Genomic DNA, 18,405 nt, shown 5'->3' on the forward strand with positions numbered 1-18,405 from the left:
GAGAGAAAGGACTACGAGAAAAGTAGATCTTGCTAGTAACAAGAGAATGAAGGACTTGTGTCTTCTGCCATGCACCCACTCCATGTGAAAACACTCATAGTGGTTAGAGATGGGAGCCAAACTACATAACAGCCCCAAAGTGGAATTTCTCTCCCCTCTGAACGTGCTCAGGATTGTCCAGGAAAATGTAAAAATCCTTGTAGTAGGCCTCTCGTGCACCAATCTACTCTGTATCAGCACCTTTCTCAAAACAAAGCTTGTTATGACTTCTTCAGCTGTCTAGAGACTGTTACCAGCCTCTTAACCATTCAAGTCACATAGGCTCAAGCTGGCTGATCGCTGCCTCTCAGCAGAGTTGCTTACATGTTGCACCTGGTCCCCCTCCTCCCCATTGCCGTCATCCATTTTATTCCATCATGGCTCCTCTGGTGTGTGTGTGAACGTGTGCTGAATATAGTACTTCTTCAGACCTCGCAGAAGTGGACTGATTATTGCTTCACATTTTTCCTGCTCTTTATGCTGAGAGTGAATATTAGGGCCAAGTCTGATGTAACTGTTTCTTCCTGCCGTAACTTCTCTCCTCTTCTTTTTTCTGCTGCTTTAGGAGATCAACATGTCCTTATCTGAACATGTTCACCTTGTGGGTTTCTTATGGCAGGTCCAGCCCTGCCATTAGACAGAACGAGGCAACTGCCTCAGGTAGCGTATCCTGGAGGGAAGTGGTGGCAACCCCCCAGCTATTCCCCAAGGCCCCTGGCTATACTTTCCTGTGATAGACAAAGCTATACATGCCATGTGGCCTGTCCCAGCACCCCCGTAACTATTCTGCTGCTCCTGGGTGCAGTGGCTGCCAGCTTAGAACAGCTTTAAAAGGGAATTTGACAAATGCATGGAGCACAAGGCTTTTAATGGCTACTGGCCATAATGGCTATGTTCTACCTCGACTATCGGAGGCAGTATGTCTCTGAATACCAGTTGCTGGGTATGAGGACAAGTGGGGAGAATGCTGTTGCGCTGTAGTTCTGCTTGCGGACTTCCCAGAGGCATCTGGTTGGCCGCTGTGAGAAGAGGATGGTGGACTAGCTGGGCCTTTGGCCTGATCCAGCTTCAGGGCTCTTTTTATATTAAAGGCATATGGCACCGTTCTCCTAGCTTGCCCCTGCCCCATCGCCTACATTAATGTATTGTCACTTACATCACATGAGGCTATGCATGGCATGTCAAACCCGCCCCCCAACAAAAACCCTCAGCAGGCATGACACATTGATTTCACCAGGTTGAGTGGATGGAGGTTGCTTCCAATTATGAAAGAGGGGGAAAAAGCTTAATTGATAATGGCAAGCCGCCCAGAAGGAGGAAAAGCAACTCAAACGCTCCCTCCTGGGACAATAACTTTCTGAATATAAGTCTAAATTTGGGGCTGGGTGCCAGAAGTCCACAATTTGTAGCAACCGCCATAGTGGTTGTGTGTACATTTGCTATCTCTCTCTGCCACAACAATACGGACTAGATTGCGTTATGGCTTGCTATGGAAGGAGGTTTAAATGGAATCTAGTCAGCAGAGTCCAATATTCCGAAGTGGTTCGATATTTTTGAGTTAATTAGTAATGCATTAACTAGGCTCAAAAGTACCAGGCAGGCCTCCAAAATCCCATTAGCTCCTTTAACATGTAAATTGGGCTTTTTTCAGACTTTCTGTTGCGGAGTCTGCCTGGGAAGGAAAAGAAAAGAAACGCCCATTTCTGAGAACGCGAAAGAGAAAGTTATTTTACCTCCAGCTCCCAAGGCAACACCATGGCTGCTGCAGATCCAGCAAAACACCTTCAGGATGAAGCTACTTGTTCTATTTGTTATGATTACTTCCAGGATCCAGTAATGATCATTGAGTGTGGGCACAATTTCTGCCGAACCTGCATCAGCAATTATCGGAAAGCATCAGGTAGTAACGTTTGTTGCCCAGAGTGTAGAAAATATTTTTCCTGGGAAAACCTGAGACCCAACAGACATCTGGGGAACATGGCCGAAGCAGCCAAGCAACTCAGTTTGCCACTGAAGAAAAGCCCGGGAAGAGAGAAAACGTGCAAGGAACACAAGAAAGATCTAAGTCTCTTCTGCAAAATGGATGAGACCCTCATTTGTACTTTCTGTGAGAGATCGAAGGCTCACAGAAATCACGCTGTTGTTGGCAAAGAAAAAGCTACCGCAGATTACAAGGTAATTGCTTACTGATTTCTAGGAAGTCAAAGAATGCTGCTGCATGTATATGCCTGAAGCAGTCATGAGATTCCTAATCTAACCATTGTTTAGAATTTGTGGCCCTTCAGATGTCGTTTGATTCCATCCTCCATTAGCCTCACCCTCGAGTCCGAATGACCGATGGTCAGGGAAGATGGGAGTTGTAGTCTAGCAACTCTGCAAGATCCACACGGGTTAGTATACCTCTCCCGGATTAGAAAAGTGTGAGCACCTCATGGAGTATCTGCTCCTCCATCTTCAGGCCTCCCCTCTTGTATGCATATTCCTCCATCGCTGTTCAGAGCTAACCACGGGAAGACCGTTTTATATCTACATTGATGTTCACCAGGGTTGGCTTCAAGCCACATGGTGCAAATCTTGTTCTAAATATATTATACCTGACATGAAAAAACTGCACTCCAGAGGTTGTTGACTACAACTCCCCCTGATCATTGGCCAGTAGGCTGGTACTGATGGAAGTTGGAGTCCAATAACATCTTGTTAGGTGCAGAGTTGCCCCATCCGTCTGTTGTAAACTCTGGTTTGAAATGAACAATGGCTAGTGTATTTATTAAACTTATTACTCGCTTTTCTTCATAAAAATGAACCCAAAGCGACATACAATAATAAGATTCACTAATAGGCAAAAAAACCTTGCAGTTTAAGAATGTACCTATATCCCGCAGATATTTCTATCAAACTTTAAAAAGCAGGGAAATTGGGCAGCTATGCACCAGGAGAGCAGGAGACCTGACCTCCTGTCTGAGATATTGGACTGCCCTACAAATTTATCAAAATGCCAACACAATTTGGGTTGGTCTTTCACAGTCCAATCTACTTCCTGTGTAGCTTGGAAGAATTTGGTAGCATGTGCCTCTGAGCATATGGTGAGTGGTGAAACTGACCACAGGAGGGGAGGGAGAGGAGGAAAAGCAGAGGGGAGGACTTGGATGGGAGCAGGCAGGAGGGGGAGGGGAGGAGAAGGGCAGGTTTGATCATTTTTATTGAATTCAGTGTGATTTACTCCTGTGCAATCATGCTTAGGATAGGTAAAACTGATGGGGAGGAGGGAGGGAGGGCTGGAGTGGGCAGGGGAGGCGGAAGAGGGGAGGGGAGGAGGGAGGGAGGGCTAAAGTGGGCAGGGGAGGTGGAAGAGGGGAGGGGAGGAGGGAGAGGAGAGGGGAAGGAGGGGAAAAGCAGGTCTGATCATTTGCATGCTTATTGAGTTCAATGGGATTTACTCCTATGCAATCATGGTTAGGATAGGAAAAACTGATCATGGGGGAGGGGGAAGGGGAAGGAGCGTATTGGAAGGGGGCAAAGGAAGGGGGATGGGAGGGCAGGTTTGATCATTTGCATGCTTGTAGAGTTCAATGGTATTTACTTCCGTGCAATCATGCTTAAGATAAGTAAAATTGACCAAGGGAAAGGGGAAGGGGGGGATTGGAAGGGCATGGGGAGGGAGGGGCAAAGGAAGGGGGAGGGAAGGGGCAAGAGGGAGGGGATAGGAAAGAGGAGAAGGGAGGGTGGGTTTGATCATTTGCATACTTTTTGAGTTCAATGGGATTTATTTCTGTGCGATCATGTTTGAAATGGAAATGGACTGCCTTCAAGTCGATCCCTACTTATGGCAACCCTATGAATAGGGTTTTCATTGTAAACAGTATTCAGAGGTGGTTTTACCATTGCCTTCCTCTGAGGATGAGAGGCAGTGACCAGGGCTGTGGAGTCGGAGTCGGGAGCAATTTTGGGTGGAGTCGGAGTCGGTAGAAATGTACTGACTCTGATTCCGACTCCGACTCCTTCATAAATGGCAAGTGTATATTAACTAGTAATAACAAATTTACTGTAGTAAAATGGTAGCACAAGGCATTTCATCACCACCACGTGAATCCAGAGCTTGGAAAAGTTACTTTTTTAAACTACAACTCCCATCAGCTCCAGGGATTGGGCTCGTGGGAGTTGTAGTTCAAAATAACTTTTCCAAGCTCTGGATTCACGTGGTGGTGATGAAATGCCTTGTGCTACCATTTTACTGCAGTAAATTTGTTATTACTAGTTAATATACATTTGCCATTTATGAAGGAGTCGGAGTCGGACAGTAGAAAAATAGAGGAGTCGGAGTCGAAGGTCTGGCGTACCGACTCCACACCCCTGGCAGTGACTGGCCCAAGGTCACCCAGTGAGCTTCATGGCTGTGTGGGGATTCAAACCCTGGTCTCCCAGGTCGTAGTCCAACACTGACCTGGGGGAGGGGAGGAGATTGGGTGGGTGGGCACTGGGCAGAAGGGAAGCCACTTTCCTTTCCAAAAGGAAAATATTGTGAACAGTAACATTGCTTTTCAGGGTTTCCCACACTTTTTTATTCTACAGCAGGCACATGTAACCTCCCACCCAAATTTAAACCAAAGTTGTCCCTGGCAACATCCACACCAGGCCTTTATTTCACTTTGGATAGTCATGGCTTCTCTCAAAGAATCCTGGGAAGTGTAGTTAGTGAAGGGTGCTGAGAGTTGCTAGGAGATGCCCTGTTCCCCTCACAGAGCTTCAATCAGAGTGGCTGACTGCTAAACCAGTCTGGCCACTGGAGCTCTGTCAGGTCAATAGGAATCTCCTCTGAGCACCCTTCACAAACTACACTTCCCAGGATTCTTTGGGGGAAGTCATGACTGTCTCACATGAAATCAAAGTCTGGTGTGGGTGTGGCCCCCTGATAAGGCAAGCCCAGCAGCTGGGAGTCTAGCTTTTAGAACTCTGACGGTTCTTACTAAGCATGCCCGACGTTATCATAGGGTTCCAGCCAAAGTTTCTTAAATTAATTAAAAATCAGCCAGGCATTTTTTTAACTTTTAAACTGTAGAAGATGAAGGTCAGAGTATGGGGCAAGGTCAGTATTAGGATTACAGGTACTCTGTGAACATGGCTGATTTTTTAATGAATTTCAACAGATTATGAGAACTCTGACAGAAAAAAGTCCATAAGGGCTCTGGGTTCCCCCCCTCCCCTCTTTTTACACTTTGAACTGTCAATTCTCTCTGACTGTTTTGTGTATCACCATGAAAATTGAGAGGGTTGTTAAGCAAGCGTTTCTGAGTTCAGGACTATAAGTTTTGTAAGGTTTTGTTTTGAAATGAGCCTATGGGAAGCATCAGAATGGCATGGGGGTATTTTCAATTTAACATTGCGGAATGTGAAAAATCCATGCTGGCTATAGTATACAGCTGCTCTCGTGGCTGTATAATTAAAACCAATATAAAAGTAACACAAATAAAAAGTTTAAAAACACAATACATGGATAAGATGGTGGAACAACACCCCCCCCTTAAAGAGGCTACAATGACAAAAGCCCTCCAAAAATTAAGAGCCAAATGCCTGGGAGAAGAATGTTTTTGCCTGCTGCCTAAAGATAGAGCCAATGTGGTGTAGTGGTTAAGGTGTTGGACTATGACCTGGGAGACCAGGGTTCAAATCCCTATATAGCCATGAAGCTCACTCGGTGACCTTGGGTCCATCACTGCCTCTCAGCCTCAGAGGGAGGCAACGATAAACCCCCTCTGAATACCGCTTACCATGAAAACCCTATTCATAGGGTTGCCATAAGTCGGGATCGACTTGAAGACAGTCCATTTCCATTTCAAAAATTATAATGATGGGGCCAGGTGTGCCTCTCTGGGGAGAGCGTTTCATAAGTGTGGGGCTACCACTGAGAAGGCCTGTTCTCATGTTGCCATTCTCCACGCATTGGTGCAAATGTAGCATTGCACTGTGGGTACCTTCAAAAAAGGTAGAAAAGGATGAGCTTCTGTTCAAGACTCATATGGCAGAGGGGGAAGGGGTGGCTGAACTTGGAATGCTACTGATCTAACCATGGCTGAGAAATTGGCACAATATAATTTTCCCTGTTGTGATATGAGCTTCTGTGGGCAACAGCTGCTATCGAACACATAACAAATCAGGCAGCTGATGAAGTGAAATGTTGGCTATAAAATTCATGCCACAGTAAAATCTTAAGCCAGAGCTCATCAACGTCACATCTGCAGGTTGCAATGTGCCGACCAGACCGCTACCTCCTATAGTGCCCATGAGAGGTCTCCGGAAATATCTCTTTAAAAAACCACAGTGCACGAGAGACTGTTTGGTTTTCCTGCTCAGTTCCTGTTTGCACTGGCTCAGCCTCTCCTACACTGAACATACCCACATTTCATTGGGTGCCAGGCATGCACATGTGTCCCAACAGAGGAGAGGTTCAAAGAGCTCTGTATGATCAAGCACAGCGGTGGCATTAATCGGGGGGGGGTTGATATGCCCTCATAATTTGGTGCCCCTATCTCTTTTTCTGCTCTTTCAGATGTGGCAGCCATTTTGTTTTAAGCCATGTCTTCATAGCAACCATTTTGTGACTGGTACCCCCATCATTTTTTCAAAATTCCATGTGTGTTTTACTGGCCAAAAAAGGTTGGCACTCCCCATCTAAAATAGCTGTTCCTTTCTGTCTGTCCGTCTCTCTGTACAGGTTAGTTATCATGTTTTTTGGAATTTATTTTTGTGCTTTCCAAACAATCTGAGTAGCCCTCTTAAACTAGCAGTGATCTCCCTCTCCACCACTTAGTGGGGATGGCTAACTTTACCATACCATATTACAGGGTGGCTGAAATGTACTGTTCCTAGCAATGTTGACATTATTAGTTGTGAGGATATGTATATAATTTTACAGAGGGTATGTCACAAGAGTGATTATGTTTAATGCGTCTCTTAAGTATTGTTGTGCATCTGTGTATTTATATATGTTTAGTTTGGTCTATGACCGTAAATAAAAATCAATCAATCAATATAATTTTAAATGTGTTCTAAATTAGGTACAGAGAGAGTGTTGTAACATCATTTTCCAGATGACAAGGTTCCACTATAGTAGGGATGGCTAAGCTGTGGCCATCCAGATGCTTCTGGACTACATTTCCCATAATCTCCTAACCATAGTCCACGGTGCCTGGGGCTGATGGAAGTTGTAGTCCAAGAATATCGACACTCCCTGCCTCTGCACTATAAACTGCTGCTTGTTATGAATAAAATACTCTGCAGAAACCTGACGTTTGTAATCTATTCTCTGCCCTTAGGGTAAACTTCTTAAACATCTAGAGAATCTGAGTAAAGAAATAAACAAGATCCGGTCCGTTAAATCAAATGGAGAGAAGCCATGCCAGGACCTATTGGTAAGAATGGACATTTATTTGTTTATTAAATTTATATCCTGCCCTTCCTCCCAAAAGGAGCCCAGGGTGACATGCATCCTTTTGTTAGGGTTTAGAGAGCTGATTATCACTGGCAATATGCTATCATGGAGCAAGGATCTGCGTACATTTGTGGGGTGTGTGATTTTATGAAGTCCTAAAGGAGGAGCATGTGTGCCCTTCCTGTACCACATTCTCGGGCCTACTGTATGTTCTATTTAATGGTACTGTAGGAACTGGAAGGGGAAGGGTTGGCTGGCTGAGCATCTTGTTGATCTAGTCAGAAGAGGAAAAGGTAGAACAAAGTTGTTTGAGGTTGCTTGCAACATTTTGTTAAGCTTGAATCAAGATTTATGGATGAAGCTGATTTTTTGGATCCAATTCAATTGTGATTCAGGCCGTAGTTCAGCACTGAAACTACCTTTTCCAAATGCCCATCATTCTGAAGCGCAGAGTGTAGCAATGGAGACTGGTCCTTTTCTGGTGGTGAACCCCTGTGTGTGGACTACTCTCCCCGGACAGGCTTGCCTGGCACCTATGTGAATATCTTTTTGCACCAGCCAAAGGTCTTTCTTTCCTCCCCTAGGCCTTTTAACATCTTTGAACATTTTAATATTATCCTATATTGAATTTGAGTCTTTGTTCAATTGATGGCATTTAGTTAGTTTTTATCTTGTGCATGGGTCTCTTAGGCACATTTAAAGCACTATTATATCACTTTAAATGGTTGTGGCTTTCCCCAAAGAATCCTGGGGTTTGTTAAGGGTTTTGAGAGTTGTTAGGAGACCCCTATTCCTCTCAGAGTTCTCTGGGAAGAGCAATTGATTATTAAACCACTCTGGGAATTGTAGCTCGGGCTTCCAGGATGAAAGACATGGATTCTAGGGGTCTTTGCTGGTTAATTTAATACACATTTTCAATGGACTATAGACAATGGTTGTGAAGACAGTATACTTCTTTCAATGTTGGAGCTCACAGAGAGTTCCAAATAGGAATAGATAAGTTATTAAATATATAAATATGTTATTAAATTATTACATTTATATCCCACAATTCCTCCAAGGAGCTCAAGGTGGAATACATGTTTCTCTCCCTCCCCGTTTCATCTGTGCAACAACCCTGTGAGGTAGGTTAGGCTAGGAGCCTGTGCCTGGCCCAAGGTCACACAGTGAGCTTCTAGTTTTGACACTCTAACCACTACAGTACACTGGCTCTGTGAGGATGGGGGTTCACTCAAGTTAAAGACATCTGAGCTCACTCTGGTCTGCTCACATGTTAAAGTAATCCTGTGAAGGGGGAGACAAGTACACTAGCTCTGCCCCCACAGTTGTTGCCCTTGTCACAGAGGGAGCCTGTCTGAAGCAGGGAGCCTCCTGTACTCATGGAAGCTCTCTGCATGTTTCAGAACCCTGCAAAAACCGGGGCTCTGAGTTTAAAACATATTGAGAGCTTTCAGGAGTACAAAAGGCTGCTTGCTTCAGACAGACTTCCTCCAATTCGTGGAGGGCAATCCAAACAGGACAGAGCTGGCACGCTCATCCTAACATTCTCCTCACATTTTTTTTCTTTTATACTTGTGAACAGTTGAAAGGGGCTTTGATCAATTTAATTCCAAGTGGTTGATATAATTAGGCTCTGGACTGAGCAGTATGTCTTAACCTCTCCCATGTTGTCATCTGTATCTGTCCGTTACAGAAAGAGGCACAAGTTGAGAGGCAAGAAATTGTGTCTGAATTCCAACAACAACGGCAGTTTCTGCAGGAACAAGAGCAACGCCAGCTGGCCAGGCTGAAAGACATAGAAAGTGAAATTGAGAAGAGAAGAGATGATTATGCAAATAAATTTGTGGATGAAATATCCTACATCAGTGATCTGATTGGTGAGATAGAAAAGAAGAATGACCAATCAGCAAATGAATTCTTGGAGGTAGGTTTGGTATTCTAAACCAGAATTTATTTGTGGCTGAAATATTATTATTATTATTATTATTATTATTATTATTATTATTATTATTATTATTATTACTTATTAGATTTATATCCTGCCCTTCCTCCCAGTAAAAGCCCAGGGCGGCAGACAAAAGCGCTAAAAACACTCTAAAACATCATAAAAATAGACTTTAAAATATATTACAACAAAACATCCTTAAAAACATACTAAAACAAAACATATTTGTATAAAAATCCAATATTAATTATTTGAGATAGAAGAGAAGGGTGACCAGTAAGCAAATGAATTTTTGGAGCTAATATTCTAATCCAAAATTTATTCATGGTTCAGCAACCCCGCATTGTCCTGAAGGCAGCTGGCTACCTCTTCATGGCAAGTATAATAAAGAATGGTTTAATATGAAAATGCCTGTTGATGGTTGATTTTTGGTAAGTAAATTGCCTTCACTGAGTACGTTTCCTTCAACATTCCCATAATGAGCTGGAATTATGAAAGGGAGTACATAGCACCATTTTCAGTATTCTATATCTCATAATATATGGCACATGGGAGAGTGACAATAGTGTTGAACTGGATCCCATGATTTTGAGGTGAAAGAAGCTAATGGACATACTACCATTTTGTAATTGATTAGCTCTCTGTTCCCACCCTTTTCATACAACTGCAGAATGCAGGTCCAGGTATGTAAACAGACTGAACTGAATGAGTTTAGTTAATAAACACTGAACAATGTATAGCCAGCAGATTCATTCATGATGTCATTGACAGTCTTGGAACTGAAGATAAGAGGTTTTTTAAATTATTGATGTTCCATGAGTAGCTGTTCTTTTAAACAACAACTCATGGACTGTCTACAATAACTACTCAAAAGCAGCATAGAACATGTAAACCACCTAGTACTCACACTGTTACAGTGTTACTCTGGTCTCTGCATAACTCTCAATATTTTTTGTCATGCTTGATGAACTGTCAAGAAAAATGAAAACTATTCAAACATAGTGAACCCAATCATTGGAGATAAGTTGGATTGGAAAACAACATAGCCACTGTTGTTGCATGCCTTTACCTGTATGCAACCTTGGGGGAAGCTGGCCCATGAATATTCTTTCTTGGCTATCACATTCAAGACGATGTAAAATGACAGCAATGCTTCAACGCAGTTGTGGGGATCCTTTGGCCCTTCAGATGTTGCTGAATCGCAGTTCCTTTGCAATCATGGCCAGTGCCAGGGATGATGGGAATTGTAGTTCAGCAACATCTGGAAGGCCAAAGGTTCCCTACAGCTGCTTTAATGATTAACTCTTGCTCTGATATCACCATCAGTAGCTATTAAACCAGTGCTGAAATCAGAGCAAGGGCCACCCTCAGGCTTCAGTGATCTGACTTATTCATCCCCTTGGATGCCTTGCATTTCAGTGACCCTCCTTCATCCCATCCATTCACCCCAAGTCAACCGATGTTGTTATTGGCATTCCTCAACCACTACATGACAGCACAACTGCTCAGCATATTGCACCAGTAGCGGTCCTAGGAGGCAATCAAGAAGATACTGTGGCTACTGGGAATCACTTGCCAGTGCTGTAGTGGCAAGAGCTTGTAAGCAACATGTAGACTCTGAGCCCTAGTGGGGTGTTGTGTTGGCGAACCAGCTACCTCTCCCTTTCTGAGTCCTCCATTGTGAAGTCATGTGAGATAAGTTAACAATGAGGATCCAAATACCCTGGTGAAATTAGCAAGCTTTCTTCTATCCCCAGGAGATTGGGGGGCGGGGCAGGACAGAGACAATAACAAAATGACCATGCAGAGAATACTCGCAGCCATGGAAAGGAAGTGGGAGGCAAGTAAGGAAGCTGCTCCTTTGTAAGAGTGGCCAGGGAGACCCTTCTGTACAAGGAGACGATACTAGGATTGAAGGATGCCATTCCCAAATGTGTAGACCTCTATGAAAAATGAGCACATCTGACAAAAGGAGAACAGCACGAGTAGGGTGAAGTGCCATTGTAAATTCACTTAACCGAATGGTGACCAAAAAAACCAATACAAGAACATTTTTGTCTTTCACACATGCACAACAGTGGTGAGTGAGAGGCTCGAAAGTGCATTCATTCATTTTTGGTATCTATATACCACCCCATTAACTATGTCCTTTAGACAGTTCACCAGTTAAAATCAATAATTTAAAAATATTATCTGTGAAAACAATCAATACTGGAACAGCACTAGCACCAAGTTTACTGAGTGCAAAACCATACGAAGCAGCCTAAAATCAATAAAACAACACTACAACCTAGGAAGCGTAATAGTTCTAAAAACTAACATTCATTTGATGATGCTCGACTGTCATACTCTAGACCAGCCTTTCTCAACCAGTGTGCCTCCAGATGTTGTTGGACCACAACTCCCATCAGCCTCAGCCAGCATTGGGCTGATGGGAGTTGTGGTCCAACAACATCTGGAGGCACACCGGTTGGGAAAGGCTGCTCTAGACCTACTGAAATAAGTGGACTTGTGTATGATTAACACTGGATGTCAGTCACCTATTACATCATAATTATGCCACATGTAAAATGCATCTAAATTGTCTTTGCTTTTTTCACTTCTAGGACATTGGAAGCATATTGGACAGGTATGTGACTTTTATTTTTGTTTGACTTATTTATGGTGGCGGCACTCCTCAGCTATTGTTTTAAGTTGCAGGGAGCCTTCATTTGGCTAAAATGGGCAAGTTGTGGGGGTTGGATTTCACTAAGGGCCTCCCTGCCTTCCCCTCCCCCCCCAATTAAAATACTGCTCCATAGCCTTTTTATTTTATTGTGATAGGTGTTAAGTGGGCATTGATAAGGAACTCCTGTTAAGGAAAACCACAGGTATACAGTATAACCTACAGGTGATTCAGACTTTTAGGGTTTTTGTCTCATTTTGTGATGGCTGTCAGCCTCCATTTCCCCCGAACAGACCGAGTGCTCTGTATTTTCAACAGCTACATGCAATGGTTTAAGGCAGGGGTAAGAAATCTTTGGCCCTCTCCAGATGTGCAACTACATCTTCCATCAGCTCCAGCCAGCATGGCCAATAGTCAAGGCTGATGGAAATTGCAGTCCAACGACATCTGGAGGGTCAAACGTTCCCTACTTGGGGTTTTATGGAACCTCAATTTCAGGGCCCAATGCAGCCCTTCAGGGCTCTCTATGTGTCCCATGAAACTTCTCCAAGACATGTCTCCTCCCTTAGGATTCTGGGATAAAGAAGCAATAGCTATTCCCCAGTTGAGGACATACAGCCTGGCTTGGAGCCCAGATCTGCCCCATGCCTTATACGAATCATACCGGTTCCTGTTTAGGCAGAACACAGAAGTAAAGAAAAACACAGCAATCTTTATATTAGCAAAGACAGCAATTAAATGTTTGATGGTAAACTATTCGGATTGTGAGCTATTAGGACTTCATCCCAGAATCCTAGGTGTGTAACCTGATATAGCAGGTGGGAGAGACTTATTCAGCCTGCAGTCTCCTTCTTGGAACTGAGTCTACAAGTGGACCTTATGGCTATGACATCCAGCATAATTTCTGTACTTTTTTGGTTTTTATTTTTCCTCGTCTCCCCCCGCTTAGTGTATCAACATCTTGCTTGATAAAGAGTGCTGCTTCCAGACTGGCTATTTTTGGTTGGAATTCAGTCACATACCAGCAAATTCAGATTAAGAACATAAGGTTGCACAATTACAGTTGATTGGGAGTTCCTGTGCAACAAACCTGCTTCCCCCAAAGATCTGACTTTTTGTGATAAGGAAAGTAATGGGGAAATGCACTGGAAAGTGTGGGATTATGCTTGTTTTAATTCAGTGTCATCTAACCTCTCTGCAAACAAATCAGAATGAATACCCATGAAATAGCCAATGTCATCTAATCTCCCTGCAAACAAATAAGGATGAATGCTCAGCAAACAGGACATCTGGAGGCAGCCAAAGACCTCTGGAGAACAAAGCTTGCTGATACAGATATAGTGTGTATATATACACACAGCTGCCTGCATTTTTCGCCTCTGTTTTTGGGGGCTGTTATTTTCAGCTCCTATACTTCAGAATTTACCACAATGCCATTGGCTACATGTCAGGCAGAAATTCAACTTACCATCATACCATATCTGTGCTGTCAAGTAGCTGATGAAAGTGCAAGCAAGCCTTTGCCAAGAAAAAAGGTGGCACCTAAAAACAACAACCATGCACAAACTCACAGCAGTCTGGGGAAAAGCAGTGTGTGTTCTGTGATGTCATGGAAACATGTTACTGGATGATGTACAAGGTTTTATTACTGGTACAGTAGGACCCCGCTTCTCGGTGTCCCGCTTCTCGGCGTTCCACTAATATGGCGCCAGCCGGGCGATCAGCTGGAGGGGGGGCTGGAGCTCCCCGCACTCCAGCTGATCTCACCCGAGGAGAGGAAGATCAGCTGTAGAGTGCTACAGCTGATCTCCTCTTCTGGCGCGATCAGATGCCTGCACTCCAACTGATCGTGCCGGAGGAGGGGAAGGTCAGCTGTAGCCCACTACAACTGATCTCCTCTTCTGGCGCGATCAGATTCCCGCGCTGGAGCTGATCGTGCTGGAGGAGGGGAAGATCACTATAGCTGATCTCCTCCTCTGGCACGATCAGCGGGTTAGGTTCCAGCTACAGCTGATCCGCTTTTCGGCGGGGGTCTGTAACCTAACCTGCCATATGAGTGGGGCCCTACTGTATATAAAACTCTTGATGGCTTGGGAGCATTCTGTTTAAGGGATCACTTTGCCTCATAGTGCCTATTCAACCACTTCAGTCTGCGTAATTCGCATTAGTACAGATGCCACGTAATGTTCAATTTTAGCTGTGTTTTATCTAGCTTTATTGGGCTATAAGCTAGTCCTACTCAGAGTAGATCTATTGAAATTAATGGACCTAAGTTGGTCATGTTTCTTCTGTGAGTCTACTCTGAGTAGGGCTACCATTGGATACAACCCATTCTTTACACCTCTTAGAGAGCCCTTTGATTAAGCGATTTATAAATCTTTCTAAATAAGATGAATAATGGAGATGGCCTGTAAAAGCAGTGGTGGGTGGTGGCCATTGGGAATGGCAGGGAGGAAGGCAGAGAGACCAACAGTGGGTGGAGCCAGAGCCCATGATAGGCAGGGTCAGAGCCAATGGATTCCAGTTGATGATTGCTATGAGATGGGCAAAGGAACTGAACAAGAATATTATTTGAGGGTGGCCTTCTGTCTTTTGCTTTCTCCCACTAGATGTGAGACGGGAAAATTTCAGTTTCCAGCTATACCTCCTTCTGCAGACATGAAGGAAAGGCTTAAGAAATTCTCTCAAGAAAGTGCATCTTTCACAAGTAAACTGAGGAAATTCAGAGGTTTGTAAAAGACGAGTGTAAATCTGGTTGTGGGGGCAAAGGGTGGGCTGCTGAAGTTGTTTAATGGTCAGCAGCAGTGTGGTGCCTTGAAGAGAAGTGCAGCAGTGTGAAACCAACAGCAGTAGATTTTTCTCATGATGCTCATTACTAGGAAAGCTAGTGACTTTCTGCTAGTGGGCTAGATGGAGAGTCTGATTAGCCTTAACATGATTCATGAATTATGCACAACTGTGAATAACTGTATAGTTTTACCAACTGTGTAACTTTATTAACAAGAATACATTTGTGCATGGTTTAATAGGCTGTAAAGTCTCTTCTACAGTGGAAGTTTTACCTTTTCCTCTTTTTTCCTTCCCAGAGAACATGCTGCAACCAAGGTGGATAAGAGGTAAGCGTCTGTTCTGGGAGAGCAAAAACACCAGATGTCAGAGATCTATCATTCAGTGCCCTCAGGTTTATCTTCAGATAAAAGCTGCTGCAGGGGGAAGTAAATTGGACGGAGGCTGTAGTGTTGGAGAGAGTCTCTGCACTGTTACCCAAATCTAAACCACCAGCACCCCAGCAAGCAAATAGCTTGTGGGGGATTTAAATTATAGGGATTGAGATTGGGGGAAATGATTTTTGGGAAAGGGTTAAATTAAACCAGGGTGGAGAACTTTTTTCGTTTGAGGGCCGCATTCCCTCCGGACAACCTGCCAAGGGCCGCATGCCAGTAATTGGCAGGACTGGAGGCAAAAGTGGGCGGAGCAATTGTCGATTTTAACCTTGTACAGGAGGCTTCTTTCTACACACACTGGTCTCTGTCCTTTCTCCAAACAAGGAAGAGGCATCATCAGAGTTCAGGGACACATTCCAGCCAGGCAGAAACACTTGGAGTGCAAAGAAGTGCCAGTGAAGGGTGTGGCCTGGGGAGAGTTCCAAGGGCCAGACAGAGAGACCTGGAGGGCCACATTTGGTCCTCCCCTCTGTACACCTGCTCCTGTCAGTTCAGGAGCCACAGTTGGTTCACTAAAAATAGAAATCTCTGGAGATCTGCACATGGATCTTCTTCGTCTACAGGCTGGTCCATGAGACAAATTTCAGTTGCTGCAAATCCAGTTGGTATCAAGTGAAGTTTCTGAGGGTCAGTTCACCTGCCAAAATGTGCTTGAGTTTAACTGTACTGGAGTGGTTGCAGCATGGCATTGCAGTAGTTACTTATTTACTTAGATTGTGCCTTGGGATTATGTAAACATTCTTTGCTGTTGAACAGTAAAGCAAAGGGTACCTTGATAGTGTAGCTATGATACTTAAAACAAATAAAAGCATAATACAACATTTTGAAACTATAGCATAGGCATGTCCAGGGAACCATGATATTGGACAGCCAATATAAATACCATATAAATAATAAAGAAGGGTTCAGGGTGTGATGCTGAATCATGTCAGTACTCTTGGTGAATGAATGATTTGGGAGACCCTTTCACCATCTGCATGGTGCAGTCTGTACTATATATATAATGTGTTTTTAAATTTGTTTTTAATGTTTTTAATTGTTGTAAACCGCCCAGAGAGCTTCGGCTATGGGGTGGTATACAAATGCAATAATAAATAAATAATTTTTTAAAAAGTGATTAGTGTGTGCTGAATGGAGAACTGTTAGGTTGACCACAGGCCTGCTCCATTGTGAATCACACTCAGTCCTTGCATTGTAGATTGGCTCTTACTGGTGCAATTAGCACAACCAAAATTGGTAACTTGTTGAGTATGAGTAGAGAGACTCCCTGTGGCGCAGAGTGGTAAGCAGCCTTCCATCCGTGGTCGGTAAAATGAGTACCCGGTGTATGCTGGGGGGAAAAGAAAGGCTGGGGAAGGAACTGGCAATCCCGACCCATATATATGGTCTGCCTAGTAAACGTCACAAGACGTCACCCTAAGAGTCGGAAACGACTCGCACTATAAGTGTGGGGACACCTTTACCTTTTGAGTATGAATGTTGGGAGGATCTGTGGAGTGTGCCGTGTTTGAAATGATGTTGCAGTTGCCTCAACAAGTCCCTAGCTTGCAACTCAACCTACACATGTTCTGCATTTCTCCCTTCCTAAAGGATACACACAGTTCGAAAGCTTGGTACACTACTTTACTGAAGCAACTGAGTCAGTTAAAGCAGTTTGTCTTGAATACTTTTGAATCTTGTTTTAACATCCTACTTACCATTCTCTTTCAGAAAATGTGTTGTTGGATCCAGAAACAGCCCATCCCAGATATGTTGTGTCTCCAGATAGAAAATCTGTAATTTGGGGAGATGTCCGTCAGGACTTCCCCTACAACTCAAAGAGATTTGAATATGCTCGCTGTGTGCTTGGAATCCAGGGATTCACCTCAGGGAAACATTATTGGATAGTGGATGTAGAAGATGTAGACCATTGGGCTGTGGGTGTAGCCAGAGAATCTGTGGAGAGGGAGAGGGAAATTGATTTTGAACCTGATGAGGGAATCTGGGCTCTGGGGTTCTGCAATGATCAGTACAAAGCTCTGACTTCACCTCCTACCCCTCTGGAACCAGATGAGGACCCGACGCAGATCCAGGTTTCTTTGAATTATGAAGCAGGGACGGTGGCTTTTTATGATGCTGAAGATAAGACCCGCCTCTTTACTTTCCAGTCAGTTGACTTTGAAGGGGAGGAAGTTTTCCCTTTTTTCCGGATTGTTGATTCATCAGCTTGCCTCCAGCTGTGTTCTTAGAGCACATGGCCCTTGGCCTGTGCTTTACTGTGGCTGGGTGTGCAAATATGTCCAGATCTCAGTTCTGAAGATCAGTAGATATCCATTTGATGTACACTTGTCTTTAGAAGCCTGTACAGGCTGCAGCTTCCATCCCATGTTGCTGTCCCTACTTTCCCTTTCAACACCAGACCAAGGTGTCCTGGGCTGTCTGCGCAGATGGTTGCATTATAATGAAGTATAGCACAGTAGCATTATAATACTGCAAAGAACAGTATCCTAATTTTGAACTCTCTCTGCTGGTGCCAGTGGGGGGGATTGCCTCCCATTGTAAATACCAGTTTCGGAGGAAGGATTTTCCTCAGGACCAAAGCAAAGGAGAAAAGGGTTAAATCCCCCTCCATGCCTGTTGTAGTCCTAATGATTGTCAGCCTTCCCCCATCCAGCTTTTTGCAGTTTGTAACAACTGCACATAAAATGCAAAGCTGTATTTTTCTCTAGTTTGACCTTAGTCTTATATATTAATTGTACTAGTATGTAACTCCTCGTGTTTTTCTTTTATCATTTTCTTCTCTGTGATTCGATGTCATCATTGCATTCTTTCAATCATTTTATTAATCCATCAATAAAGTTTTAACATTCTTTTTAACCTTTATTTTGTCTCAAGCAATTTTTATGCTGGACTTGTATGATATTTTAGTTAGCTTGCTAGATTTCTCTTTTAAAAAGACTCAAGGCATCTTACAAAAAATCAATATACAAAAATTAAAAAAGCAGAACCACATGACAAAAACACTATAAAAAATGACCATAGAAGAATAATAAAAAAACACCACCACCCCCAACAAAATAATAAGATAGGGATGACCAATTAAGAAGTAACGGTCTATATTTAAAAT

At 43.6% G+C, this 18,405-nt stretch overlaps 1 protein-coding gene across 1 annotated transcript; it reads left to right on the top strand.

Annotated features, from left to right (window-relative positions):
- The first annotated feature begins 1,663 nt into the window (after positions 1-1,663).
- Positions 1,664-18,161, top strand: LOC133380897 (E3 ubiquitin-protein ligase TRIM39-like). Its single transcript, XM_061619085.1, has 7 exons — positions 1,664-2,214; positions 7,350-7,445; positions 9,159-9,389; positions 12,017-12,039; positions 14,685-14,803; positions 15,162-15,191; positions 17,010-18,161. The coding sequence occupies exons 1-7, from the start codon at positions 1,795-1,797 to the stop codon at positions 17,525-17,527; spliced, it is 1,437 nt and encodes a 478-aa protein (XP_061475069.1). The 5' UTR covers positions 1,664-1,794; the 3' UTR covers positions 17,528-18,161.
- The last annotated feature ends 244 nt before the right edge of the window (positions 18,162-18,405 follow it).

The sequence above is a fragment of the Rhineura floridana genome, chromosome 3 (genome assembly GCF_030035675.1).
Source record: "Rhineura floridana isolate rRhiFlo1 chromosome 3, rRhiFlo1.hap2, whole genome shotgun sequence".
Taxonomy (NCBI): Eukaryota; Metazoa; Chordata; class Lepidosauria; order Squamata; family Rhineuridae; genus Rhineura; species Rhineura floridana.

Excerpts from the sequence above, each read along its gene's own strand:
- LOC133380897 (XM_061619085.1), top strand. The coding sequence starts at position 1,795 with ATGGCTGCTGCAGATCCAGCAAAACACCTTCAGGATGAAGCTACTTGT. Across the intron at positions 2,215-7,349 it reads AAGCTACCGCAGATTACAAG|GGTAAACTTCTTAAACATCT; the intron begins GTAATTGCTTAC and ends CTCTGCCCTTAG. Across the intron at positions 12,040-14,684 it reads ATTGGAAGCATATTGGACAG|ATGTGAGACGGGAAAATTTC; the intron begins GTATGTGACTTT and ends TTCTCCCACTAG.